We start from the raw sequence: 13101 nt of genomic DNA, 5'->3' as shown, positions 1-13101 counted from the left end.
GGCCGCCGGTGGGCCTGTTGGTGGCGATGGGCGTGGCAGAAGAGGCGGTCGGCTAGGTCGTGGCAGACGCCGCCAGACGGGTGGGCCCACAATACAGACGGCGCCGTGCCCGGAGCCTTAAAAGCCTCTATACTACTATGCTGCCAAGCAACACGCAAAACCCGTCGGTACGGTTCCTTACATTGTTGATGTTAACGCGGCGCCACTCTTCTCCGAATATTCTTCGTCGCCGCTCGTCCGGGCGAGGATGGCGGGTAAAAGTCAGATGGGTGCCCGCGTGCTGTTTGCTACAATGCCGAGAGCGTGGGAGCTGGCATACGACGCGGACAGGGAGATGCTTGATATCATCCACGACAGAGGTGAGCGAGGAGAGGGGGCTATGAGCACAAGCAGGTGGAAGACTCGGATCCCACCTAGTCCGGCAACTACCAGCAGTAGCAGTCCTACACCCAGACGGCCACGCAGCAGTCCTACACTCAGACCGGCGATGGCACATAGCAACAACAACATTGAGCCGCCGGAGAGCAGCATCTGGAGGGGATCGACCCGGCGTGGGCGTGATCCGGTGCGTTGTGTGAATCGACGTAGATTTGAATTTGAATTTGCTGACGGACAAATGCGGCTATGGTTAGATGGCGTCCTCCCGCATCCATGTGCGCGGACTGGTCCTCCTAACCGCGGATGGATGCGGGAGATTTTTTATGGGTGGCGCTTGGAGATGCCCTCAATCAATGAGGAGGTGCGGGAGTTCATTCTCCTCTTTGGGAAAAACCATCGTGTAGCTTAGGTGGTGTTTGGTTCTCTAGTCCTAGAACTTTTTCTAGTCCCAACTAAAAAGTTCTTAATCCCTAAAAAGTCCCTCCTTGTTTGTTTTCAGAGACTAAAAAGTTCCTAGTCCCTTGCTAGAGGTTATTAAATGACCATGTTGCCTCGAGTATATAGAAAAATAACAATCAAACAACCCCATGGGGTGGCGGGCCAATGGGTGCACGGAGGGGCATTGTTGGAAAAGTCCCAAAAAGTCCCAAAAAGACTCTCATTGAGAGTCTTCATTTAGTCTCAAATGCCTAGTTTAGTCTCTAAAAAGTTTCTCCCATTTGATAAAAAAGTCTTTAAGAGATATTTTTTCTAGTCCCTACACAAAAAAATCTCTGAAAACAAACACCCCCATTAGTTGTTGCCGTGTTAATAGCCAGAACAAAAACATTGGTCATTTATTAGCATTTCCTAAATCCTACTACTAGCTAGTAAAACTTATTACAACTTCCCTTGAGGCGCATGCTCTCGTTTGATGCATGCGCGCGCTACACATCTGCTTTGATACATATATACGGACGTCGGTCGCATGCCGCGCCCGCGCGCATCAGCACTGCGCCGGAGCGAACGACAGGGTCTCCGCCTCCAAATCGTAGAGCACGCGCATGTCCTGCTGCACGAAGTTGCCGATGGTGGAGCCCGAGTCCCCGGAGTCGGCCAGGAGGATGCACAGGCTCCCCCTCCTCGGGTCGTCCAGCACGTAGTTCCGGCGCGGCAGCTCGAGGTCCGCGCCCTGGAAGTGGAACACCATCCTCGGCACCGCCACCACCGCCCTCGCGGCCGACGCGCGCCTCCCCCCGCCCGCGGCCATCGGCGTCGCGAAGCAGACGCCGTCGTCCGGGCTGCTGCTGTTCGCGAACGGCAGCCTCAGCTGCGCGCGGAACGCCCTCAGCACCTCCGCGAGCACCGCCGCCGGGAACAGCGTGAGCGCCGTGCCGGAGTCGACGATCACCCCTCCGGAGCCGTCGGGCCTCAGGGCGAACGCCGAGAGCGGTATCCGCAGCCGCCGAGCGCCGACCGTCACGCCGGTGAACGGTACGTAGTAGAAGGTCGGGTTCTGGCGGCTCTGCAGCAGCCTCGTGGTCTGGACTGCGCCGGTGGCGGCGTCGTCGGCGTCGAAGACGCCGTCGGAGAGGGACCCGAACAGGAGCGTGCTCTTCCTGGTGCTCGTGTAGGGCGTGAGGCAGTAGGAGAAGCGCCGGATGGACATCTGGGACACGAGCGAGAGCAGGTCCCGGCCGAAGCCGACGATGCCGGAGCCGTTGTTCAGGCTGCCGACGTTCATGGTGCCGCAGCCGAACCCGAGCGGCACGCTGAGCTTCTCCCCGGACGACGACGCGAAGGTGAAGTGGTCGGTGGCGTAGACGCCCAGCGTGGTCGTCCCGTCGCCGTAGTTGTAGCGGTAGGTGCAGGTGTCGGGCCTCTGGCAGCTGTGGTGCAGGATGTCGCTGCAGAGCTGGCCGGAGCAGCGCATGGGAACGTACGACGACGACGCGGCCGGGGCGAAGAGCGGGTCCGGCTGCGCGAGGCAGCTCGCGCACGGCGCGCACTGCGTCCAGATGAGGTCGCTGCCGGTGTCCAGCAGCGCCGACACGGGCTGCGGCGGCGTGCCGATGGCGAGGTCGATGAGGTACTCGAGGTCGCCGGACGGGCGGACCGGCACGCCAGGCTGCTCCTGCTGCGCGCTCTTGCCGGCGACACGGCCGCTGCCGCTCCTCGCCACGGAGAGCGCCGCTGCCCTCGCCTTGCTGCGCTGCATGGCGCGCCTGATCAGCTCGCGCCTGGACATCTGCTTCCCGGCGTCCACGTGGGTCAGGCGGACGCGGACGTCCCCGGCGAAGGCCTCGGCCGTGTCCGGCGGCGTCGAGGCGTACAGCGACGCGGCGAGGAGCAACGGCAGTGCCAGCGCCACCAATGCCTGCTTCATGCCGCCCTCCGCGATCAAGCCAGCTCCCGAACGAATTGGAATATCTAGTTCGCGCGGCAAGGCGTCGCATATATATCCATCCATCCACGCACGAACGATTTATTCCTTCCTGCACCGCCCGGACGCAAGCACGCAAGGAAAGCAACCTTGCGAGGGCCAAGACGATGATGGTCCGGGCGGCTTTAGAAAATTCTCTTGTCAATGGTGGACGAAGCACCAAAGTCGGGGAATGCTCTTGGCCCCGGGCCGGGCATCACCGGTCGATCGCTCGGTGTGTGGAGGTGGAGCCGAGCGAGGGAGAGAGTTTGGCGACCTGCACCTCATCGACCGCAGGCACCACTAAGATAACGGCTAAATTCTTGATATGATCACCGAACTTAGATGGGAACTCCGCATAGATAAGGTATGCCGGTGAGAAATGCTCGGGCCCTAGCAATGCGCGCCGCCGGATTCCTGCAAGAAGAGATCAGATATTCGATGTCCGGATCTAATTCGAACCTAATCTAAAACTAGTCACAGTGAAGAGTAACTTACACTACTAGTAACATACCTTTTCCGGAATTGCTCCACACACGACATCATGTGGCCGATCCATGAACGACAATAAATCCAGCGAACAGAGTGTGGGCTGTGGACGAGTTTCGGTGGCTGGGATTCATCGTCGTGCACTGGTCGTCTAAATTAGTCGTCCGCCTAGCAGTGCTGTACCTTTTCCATCTCAAAATAAGTGTCTCGAGTTTTTATTAGTTTTAATACAAAGTTGTACTCCCTCCGTAAAGAAATATAAAAGCGTTTAGATAAATAAAGTAGTGATTTATACGCTCTTATATTAGTTTATAAATGGAGTACTAGACTCAAGACACTTATTTTGGGACAGAGAGAATACATGTTTTGCTAGACTATGTTACTACCTTCGTAGTGAATAGTGAAAAAATAAAAATAAAAATGAGACCAACCCAAGGGCTTAGCTTTGTTGGCCTTTTCTTTTATAGGAGAAACACAGCGAGCGCCGTGTGTTAGAGCCGAGGCTCAAACCCGGACAGGCTGGCAGCTATCCCAGCTGCCCAGCTAACGGGTCGATGTTACTCATAAAATGAACTAGAACATAAAGGCGCGCGTTGCCGCGCCCGACCATCCTGAGAAATAAGTAATAAAGATGTTTGAGAAAGTTAAACTACTCTGAGTAAAGACTGACCCACCCATGTATATGACATTCATGAGAAGGGAATATGCAACATAATGTAGTATCTTGTTGTGCAAAACACATTCAATTTAATATTTCATTTGCATTAATATCACCGCGCATCGCCACGCTCGTCCATTCTGAAGAAGTGACAGAAATAATACAAAAAACTGAACACAAATGTATGTGTGAGATTCAAATTATATTACCTCAATACAGAACCACGGTCCACGGACAAATTGTGATAGAAGCCTTGTGTAGATTTTATCGTGTCCATGGAGCATACATAAAAGATGACACTCCAGACACTACACTACCCCGCATGATACCGGAAGCACAACATGCAAATACGACAAGAACAAAAACATACAAGCCGGATGGTTTGACAATGAAGCAGATGCACCTATGCGTTTCCTTAATGTAAGCTAGAAAATATGGCATGTTGTGTTAATAAGATAAAGGAGAAAAACATCACATGTGTACATTTCACTGCCTTGGCGCCTTCGGCAATTGTAGGGCAGAAGGGAGGTGGCGATGGAAACCGAGGCAGCAGGAACCACATCATGCATCGGGAGGGGATAACCAAATCAACAGAGAAGCTAATGAACAAACTACTCTTACTCTTTTGTCCGGCACATGTTCAGCTATGTTATTCTGATTGACGACATTTGTGGATATAACAAAAATATTTGCATATGCAAAATGATGTGAAATGCATTTTCAAAGACAAAATATGATGTAACTCACCGGATCAGGGGCAAGGGAATTGTTCTAGTTTCAGGAGAGTCGGCACGCAGACCATCAACTACTTTGGCACCAAGGTAACAAGAAAAATCTATGCACCACGGGACGAAATTAGGAGTTTAACAGCATATAAATAATACATACACTAAGATACAGCGACTACTGTTCAATCAGGCAATTAAGATTTGGTTCAACCTCAATTCAACATTACGGCATTTATTTTGGATCAGAGGGAGTAACATATAACATATATAAATGATGTATTCTAGAAAAACATATATAAATACTGAAACGTGACATCAATGATGTGAACATGAAAGATACATTCGAGTATAGACATTACTGGTCGAGCTATAAGATCTCTCGTGAAGAACAGGATTAGCAATTGGGAACCTGCACTCTTAAACTTGGGTGGTGTATTGAGAACAAAACTACTTGATTTCCACCGATCACCAACTGAAAAAATGCAGCAATAAAATTACTACAACTCAAGAAACTACTGATAAGATAGCTAGGTAGTATTTTGCATCAGATTGGTATGCTAATTAATGGGCATTTCCGTATGGGGTCTTGCAACGCAAGCTCTCTGAATTGAGAGGGATTAGACAACAACTTGAACAAGCGTGGGTAGCAGGGGAGATAGCGACTGCGGCATCACTGCAGCTAGCCACAAGCTTCGCTGCATCTCCTTTGCCGCAAGCGCTTCACTGCACCGCCAGAGCGCGTCCGCCGCGCACCCACGTCGTCGGGATGGGAGGAGTAGCAAGATCAGCAACGAAAACGTGCTTACATGGGGCCAGTAGCGTCACCGGGATGGTGGGATTGAGGATCCACCCTATAGGCGCGCGAAGGAGCAGCTGCCGTCCCCATCGCATCGGCGGACTGTGATGGAGACAGGGCTCGACGTTGGGTTGTAGGGCCTAAAAAGTCTGGCGAACAAGGAAAGTCTACCGAGATCTACATGCACGTTGAGGAGAATGGTCGAAGCATGCCGAACGCCGCCGTCGCCGTCGTCGCTGCCGCCGCCGCCGCCATAGGGAGGTAAAAGGTGAGGAGACGCTCTATTTCTTGCCACGGGCTAGGGAGGAAGAGAAGGGAAACGAGCTGCAAACGACTCGGGTATCCCATACGCAGTTTCCCGGCCCATTTGGCCCGATAAACAACATGACGCCCAGGTAACTCTCCGGAGCAGCTGCCCATGAGACAAATGACTACGGCCAGACGATATGTGATAGATTAAATCGGATGGTCAGGGACGTCAAAGCACTGTGGAAGCTCCTAGGTCGCCTCGTTTTACTGTTTCTCAATAACTAGTTAAGTTACATAATTTATTTTTTTTCTCATTAACTCATTACCACATAAGTAAATTTATTAACTTGGATATGATGTTACTTTTGAAATTACTCTCGTTGTGGCCGGTCTAAACTTTCGAAGGCAGTACACAAGAAATCCAATGTACTCCTCAAGATTGTGTCATGACAGTATGTCATCAAAGCAGTCTTTCCGACCGTTTCGGGCCGGCACCACTTCCTGTGATGGTGCATTATGCTTGGCTTGCAGCCTAGTGAACGAAGGCACTACACAAAGCATCTGTGTGGGCATGAGTAGTGCAGGACGCTGCCCCGGTTCCATCAGCTCGCCACGGAATGAATTATGCCTTGCCCTTTACGTAATGGGGCGTTGGCTGGTGTGATGTTGATGCAAGTTGACTGGATATGTTCTGGATGGTCAAACACAGAAAACACATATGTGCGGTACACGACTGCATGGATCGAGGATGAAACCGGCCATCAGCATCAGCTAGCTATCATCTTCCCACAACTTTGAGCTTATTAATCAGTCCAAGTGCTCCATCCTATGTGTGATCTTCACACAACTTTCAGCTTAAGGGTGGTTGGCGGAGACCTCCCGTCCCCCGTGTTTGGCGACACGGGGAAACCCTTGATCGCCGCCGGGTGCCCCCCTCCTCCACCACCGCCCCCTAGCATCGCCTCCGTCAGCCGGTTGGGCGGCGAAGCCGTGCTGCGCCGGGGGATGGTGGCAGCGGGGCGGCATCAACTTCCTCACGCCAACCCCCCTACCTCCCAGATTCGATATGGTGCACCGTGGGCGGCTCCTCCAACTACTGCGTCCTCCATTGCTAGTCTAGGCCCAGCGTGGTAGCGCGGCCATTCCAGTGGGTGCTTCTCCCGCGTCGACGTAACTTCCTCTTCGCGTTGCTGCTCGTGGGGGGCGCACGAGGCCCTTGGGTGGAGGTGCCTGAGGCTCGGTCCTGCCCAGTGCAGGGCGCCCTTTGTCTCCGATGACGCCTCCTCCAAGCTGTAGCGACGACTTCTGCGGGTGTTTGGTCACAATGGTACCTCTTGGTATATGGTTGAAGCTTCGCGGTGGATTCTTGCCGGCACTGCTCCGGTCACGGCGGCCACGAATGTGCCTTCTCCATCGTCCATGGCTTGACGGTGTCCCCTACCAGTGTAGTTTTTGGCCCTGACGCTCCAGTTGTTGCACCCCCTCCAGCTTCTTCAACTCGTTGGCATTCTGTCGGCTCCGCCTCCGGTGGACAGAACTGCGTCCCCTTCCGGTTCTTGGCTAGTCAATGGCACCGATCGCCACCCCCTCCTTGTTGGCTCTCTACCCTGCTACCTCCCTAACCCTGTCCACCTACACGCCATGTCGGTTCTAGATCTCGTGTTTTCGATGAAGGAAGGTGCAGCCCCACCTCCCCTTCTTAGGGGGAGGTTGAGCGGCATGCTGACTTACTAATCTTCGGATCCTGATCAGGCGGTTGTGGGATTGCTCAGACTCAGGCTAGGCAAAATTCATGCTCAGCTTGCCGATGCTGGCAGCGATGACACTCGTGGGTGTCATTTCCCTTCTTGGAGGTGCTGCCATGACTTTATCCGTGCCCCTCCTCGAGCATCGAGGAAACCCTAGGACCGGTTATTCAGATCGGATGGCAACAACATCACAATGTCATTCCTTTCTTGAAGGCGCTATTTTCCTCACTCGCGACGTCCCGAGTGTTAGACTTTGGAGATGTTCAACGTTGTGCTGGTTTGACCTACCTCTCTAATTTTAGCTTGGTGGTTTTAGTTGTGTCTTTCCCCTGTTCGTGCCGAGCATTCCTTCTCTCTCTGCTCTGGGTTTCATGCTCATGCTGTGTGTTCATGTCATGCATTGTATCCTCAATTGTACTCATTCTCTTTTCTTCTATCAATGAAAAGATACACAAGCTTTGTGTATTCGTAAAAATACTTTCAACTTAAGATTCAGAAAGAAGGAAGTCCACATTTCCCTTGAACTTTCGAGAATATTTACTTTCCATCCTAGAACTTTCTTTTGGTCCAAGTCGAACCACAAACTCTCCAAATGGTTCGCCAACTCGGTACCTGATTTCCTAGTGATGTGAACACCATCCGGCTAAAATCAAATAAAAATTAGAGAAGTTGTGTAACTTGTGTTACTGAACTATTATGTGAATTTAAGATTCTTTTTTGATAGAAAAAGTATTTATGATGAAAAGTGAAAGTTAAAGGATGGAGAATAGACTTTCTTTGTTTAGGAAAAGGATCGCAGAGTTGAAGCTGATTACATACATAGACATCGGACTAGGATGAGTGTTGGCTAGGAGGCAGACGACTGAAAAAAGAATGTTTGATCCAGTTTTTTTTTCCTCAACCGTTAGATGTAAAGCGAGCGGTTAACTTTCTACACCACCTGCCTCCAGTTACAGTTCATGGCTCTGCTGCTGCTCCAAAAACTGTTTTTTAGCTGCTGCCCCAAAAACTAGATGTTCTGCTTTCTTCCAAATTTTTTTATGCAAAGCTCTGCGTTCTTCCAAAAAAAAAATTAGGCAAAGCTCTGCCTTCTTACAAACAACAGGAGTCATGTAATTAATTCAAATGAAATAGTGTAAATTTTATATAAGAAATGCGCTGGCCCAGCCCAGCCCGGTAGGTTGAGCTGGAGACTAGGCTTGTGAGTCGCGATCGTTTCATTCGGATCCGCGGGTGGGGGCAGCTGTTGGCATAAGCCATGCCATGTGCGGTGGCGACCGGCGTCGGTATGAGCCGGTGTTGTAGCGATGTAGCCAGTGTACAAAGGAAAAGATTTGGGCGTTCGTGCGCCCGTGGCGGCGTTCATGCGCCGGCCGGAAAATCTCTCGTGTCCATCTTCTTATTCGTTTGTTTTTGAGCGAGAGGAGAGGTAGCTAGAGGGCTGCGGTTCCAACAATTGGTATCATGAGCTGGTTCATCTTGGGTGTCGTCCCCGTGCCAGAGGCATGCCGGCGGTGGCGGCGTTCGCCGGCGGCTGCGCGGTGAAGCTCCGGGCCGTGTGTCAATCTATGGAGGTGCGTGGCGCGACGAGGAGGCCGCGGTGGCACGGTGAGGAGGCCGCGGAGGACCTTCATGGTGGCGGCTCCAATGACACACGGCAGCATGGAGGTGCCGCGCTGCGGTTGAGGCCGCAGCGGTGCAGGGCAATAAGCCATGGCGGCGAGCCGGGCGCGACCGGTGCATGTTATGGGTGTGCATTGGACGCGTCGGGACCACGAGCGCGTGTACGAGCGTGCGGTTGACGTTGGGAGGAGGCGTATGTCGCCGTTGTGTCATTACCCACAAGTATAGGGGATCTATCGTAGTCCTTTCGATAAGTAAGAGTGTCAAACCCAACAGGAGTAGAAGGAAATGATAAGCGGTTTCCAGCAAGGTATTCTCTGCAAGTACTGAAACAAGTGGTAACAGATAGTTTTGTGATAGGATAATTTGTAACGAGCAACAAGTAATAAAAGTAAATAAGGTGCAGCAAGGTGGCCCAATCCTTTTTGTAGCAAAGGACAAGCCTGGACAAACTCTTATATAGAGAAAGGCGCTCCCGAAGACACATGGGAATATCATCAAGCTAGTTTTCATCACGCTCATATGTTTCGTGTTCGGTACTTTGATAATTTGGTATGTGGGTGGACCGGTTTTTGGGTACTGTCCTTACTTGGACAAGCATCCCACTTATGATTGAACTCTATTGCAAGCATCCGCAACTACAACAAAAGTATTAAGGTAATTCTAACCATAGCATGAAACATATGGATCCAAATCAGCCCCTTACGAAGCAACGCATAAACTAGGGTTTAAGATTCTGTCACTCTAGCAACCCATCATCTACTTATTACTTCCTAATGCCTTCCTCTAGGCCCAAATAATGGTGAAATGTCATGTAGTCGACGTTCACATAACACCACTAGAGGAGAGACAACATACATCTCATCAAAATATCAAACGAATACCAAATTCACATGACTACTAATAGCAAGACTTCTCCCATGTCCTCAGGAACAAACGTAACTACTCACAAAGCATAAACATGTTCATAATCAGAGGGGTATTAATATGCATATAGGATCTGAATATATGATCTTCCACCAAATAAACCAACTAGCATCAACTACAAGCAGTAATTAACACTACTAGCAACCTACTAGCACCAATCCTGGACTTAGAGATAAGAATTGGATACAAGAGATGAACTAGGGTTTTGAGAGGAGATGGTGCTGATGAAGATGTTGATGGAGATTGCCTTCTCTCGATGAGAGGAGCGTTGGTGATGACGATGACGATGATTTCCCCCTCCCGGAGGGAAGTTTCCCCGGCAAAACAGCTCTGTCGGAGCCCTAGATTGATTCCGCCAAGGTTACGCCTCGTGGCGGTGGAGTTTCGTCCGAGAAGATGGCTTCCTATTTTTTCCCATCGAAAGACTTCATATAGTAGAAGATGGCCACCAGAGGGCCACCAGGGGGCCCACGAGGTAGGGGCATGCCCAGGGGGTAGGGCGCGCCCCACCCTCGTGGGCAGGGTGTGGCCCCCTGGTGAATATCTTCTGCTGGGTATTTTTTATATATTCTGAAAACGTCTTCCGTGAAGTTTCAGGACTTTTGGAGCTGTGCATAATAGGTCTCTAATATTTGCTCCTTTTCCAGCCCAGAATCCCAGCTGCCGGCATTCTCCCTCTTCATGTAAACCTTGTAAAATAAGAGAGAATAGGCATAAGTATTGTGACATAATGTGTAATAACATCCCATAATGCAATAAATATCGATATAAAAGCATGATGCAAAATGGACGTATCAACTCCCCCAAGCTTAGACCTCGCTTGTCCTCAAGCGAAAAGCCGAAATCGAAAAATATGTCCATATGTTTAGAGATAGAGGTGTCGATAAAAAATAAAATACGGACATGAGGGCATCATGATCATTCTTAGAACAACAACTTACAGAATTCTTGTCATGTGATTTCTTATGCTAGAGTAATAATTCAATCACAATTTCAAGTATGAATCGTAAACTTTATTGAAAACTAACAAACTATAATCTCAGTCATTGGAGCAATTGCAATTTATCATAACATAGGAAAGAGTCAATGTGTAAGAGCTTTTCAGCAAGTCCACATACTCAACTATCATATAGTCTTTCACAATTGCTAACACTCACGCAATACTTATGGGTATGGAATTTTAATCGGACACAGAGAAAGATAGGGGCTTATAGTTTTGCCTCCCAACGTTTTACCTCAAGGGTAATGTCAACAATAATAGTTCATGAAAACTCACATCCAATTAGCCATATATACCAGGATCTTTCCAACATACTGTGCTTGCCAAAGGATAAAATGTAAAAAGGAAGAGTGAAGATCACCATGACTCTTATGCAATGTAGGAGATAAAATTAAAAGATAGGCCCTTCACAAAGGGAAGCAGAGATTGTCATGCGTTTTTATGGTTTGATGCACAAAATCTTAGTGCGAAAGAACGCCACTTTATATTGCCACTTGTGATATGGACCTTTATTATGCAGTCTGTTACTTTTATTTCTTCCATATCACACGATCGTAGAAAGTTTATTTTCTCCCACACTAATAAGTCATACATATTTAGAGAGCAATTTTTATTGCTTTGCACCGATGACAACTTACTTGGAGGATCTTACTCAATCCATAGGTAGGTATGGTGGACTCTCATGACAAAACTGGTTTAAGGGTATTTCGAAGCACAAGTAGTATCTCTACTTGGTGCGATGAATTTGGCTAGCATGAGAGGGAAAGGCAAGCTCAACCATGTTGGATGATCCATGACAATATAATTTATCTCAGATGTAAGAAAACATAACCCATTACGTTGCCTTCCTTGTCCAACATCAACTCTTTAGCATGTCATATTTTAATGAGTGCTCACAATCATAAAAGATGTCCAAGATAGTATATCTATATGTGAAGACCTCTCTTTCTTTATTACTTCTTATTAATTGCAACGATGACCAAAACTATGTTTGTCAACCCTCAACAACTTTTATTCATCATTTTTTTCTATGTGAGCTCATTACTCTCCATAAGACTCACATGATCTCTTTGTTTCTTTTTATTTCTTTCTCTTTTCTTTTGTTCCCTTAGGATCATGGCAAAATAATCAAGCCCTTGACTCAACACTAATCTTTATTATATAGCTCACGGACTCGATTACATAGAAGGATTATAAAGCAAAACTCACGACTAGATCATACTAAGAACTTTTATTCTACTAGATCAAGATATTACCAAAAGGATCGAACTAAGAAAAACCGTAAAGATAAAAGTGATGGTGATATGATACCGGGGCACTCCCCCAAGCTTGGCAGTTGCCAAGGGGGGTGCCCATACCCAGGTGATTATGTCTCTTTTGTTGGTGAAGAAGGTGGAGTTGTTGATGATGGATGGTCGCACATTGAGCGTAGGAGGTCTTCTAACTTGCGGATAATGCCCTTGAGTGCGGGGATATGCTCCTTCAACAAAATATTTTCACGTGTGAGATACTTATTTTGTACATGAGCTAACTCAATCATCTTGAAAGCTTCGATTTCTATTGGGGTAAGAAGATTGTGATCAAGTTGAAGAGTGTCTTCTGTTGCCGGAACTTGGTCCCCCATGGCCTTCTTGATCCCTTCATCCTTGTTGATCTCCAAGGGTTCTTCTCTCTTCAGCTCTATCTTCATTAGCCAAGCATCGTTGCCCTCATGGTTGGAGGAGGAGGGAGACGACATAGTGCCTGGCCTTGAAAACCCTGACAGAAAACAACTCGAAACAAGAACAAGAGATTTTTGCGTGATACGTGATGTCAAAACCTCCGGGAGATTATATAATGAATTTTTACCGACCAAAACACGTATTGTGTAAGAAAACGGAGTCAGGAGAGCACACGAGGTGCCCACGAGGAAGGGGGCGCGCCCTCCACCCTCGTGGAGCCCTCGTGTCCTTCCCGGTCTGCTTCTTATTTTTCTATTTTTCTAAATATTCCAAAACGGAGAAATATTGCCTTAAACACCATTTTGGAGTCGGTTTACTTACCGTACTGATGAGGACATCACTCCTTCGGATACACACAAAACTCCACTGTATATACAAGGACC

At 49.0% G+C, this 13101-nt stretch overlaps 1 protein-coding gene across 1 annotated transcript; it reads right to left on the bottom strand.

The window, feature by feature from the left end:
* Positions 1-1176: 1176 nt before the first annotated feature.
* LOC119301790 (aspartic proteinase nepenthesin-1-like) lies at positions 1177-3209 on the bottom strand. The gene has a single exon (XM_037578768.1). It carries the CDS (start codon positions 2825-2827, stop codon positions 1364-1366), a length of 1464 nt encoding a protein of 487 aa, XP_037434665.1. The 5' UTR covers positions 2828-3209; the 3' UTR covers positions 1177-1363.
* Between the last annotated feature and the right edge of the window lie 9892 nt (positions 3210-13101).

Source organism: Triticum dicoccoides, chromosome 5A (genome assembly GCF_002162155.2).
Source record: "Triticum dicoccoides isolate Atlit2015 ecotype Zavitan chromosome 5A, WEW_v2.0, whole genome shotgun sequence".
Taxonomy (NCBI): Eukaryota; Viridiplantae; Streptophyta; class Magnoliopsida; order Poales; family Poaceae; genus Triticum; species Triticum dicoccoides.
The sequence above is the reverse complement of the archived record's forward strand: the minus strand, read 5'-3'. Positions and strand labels throughout refer to the sequence as shown.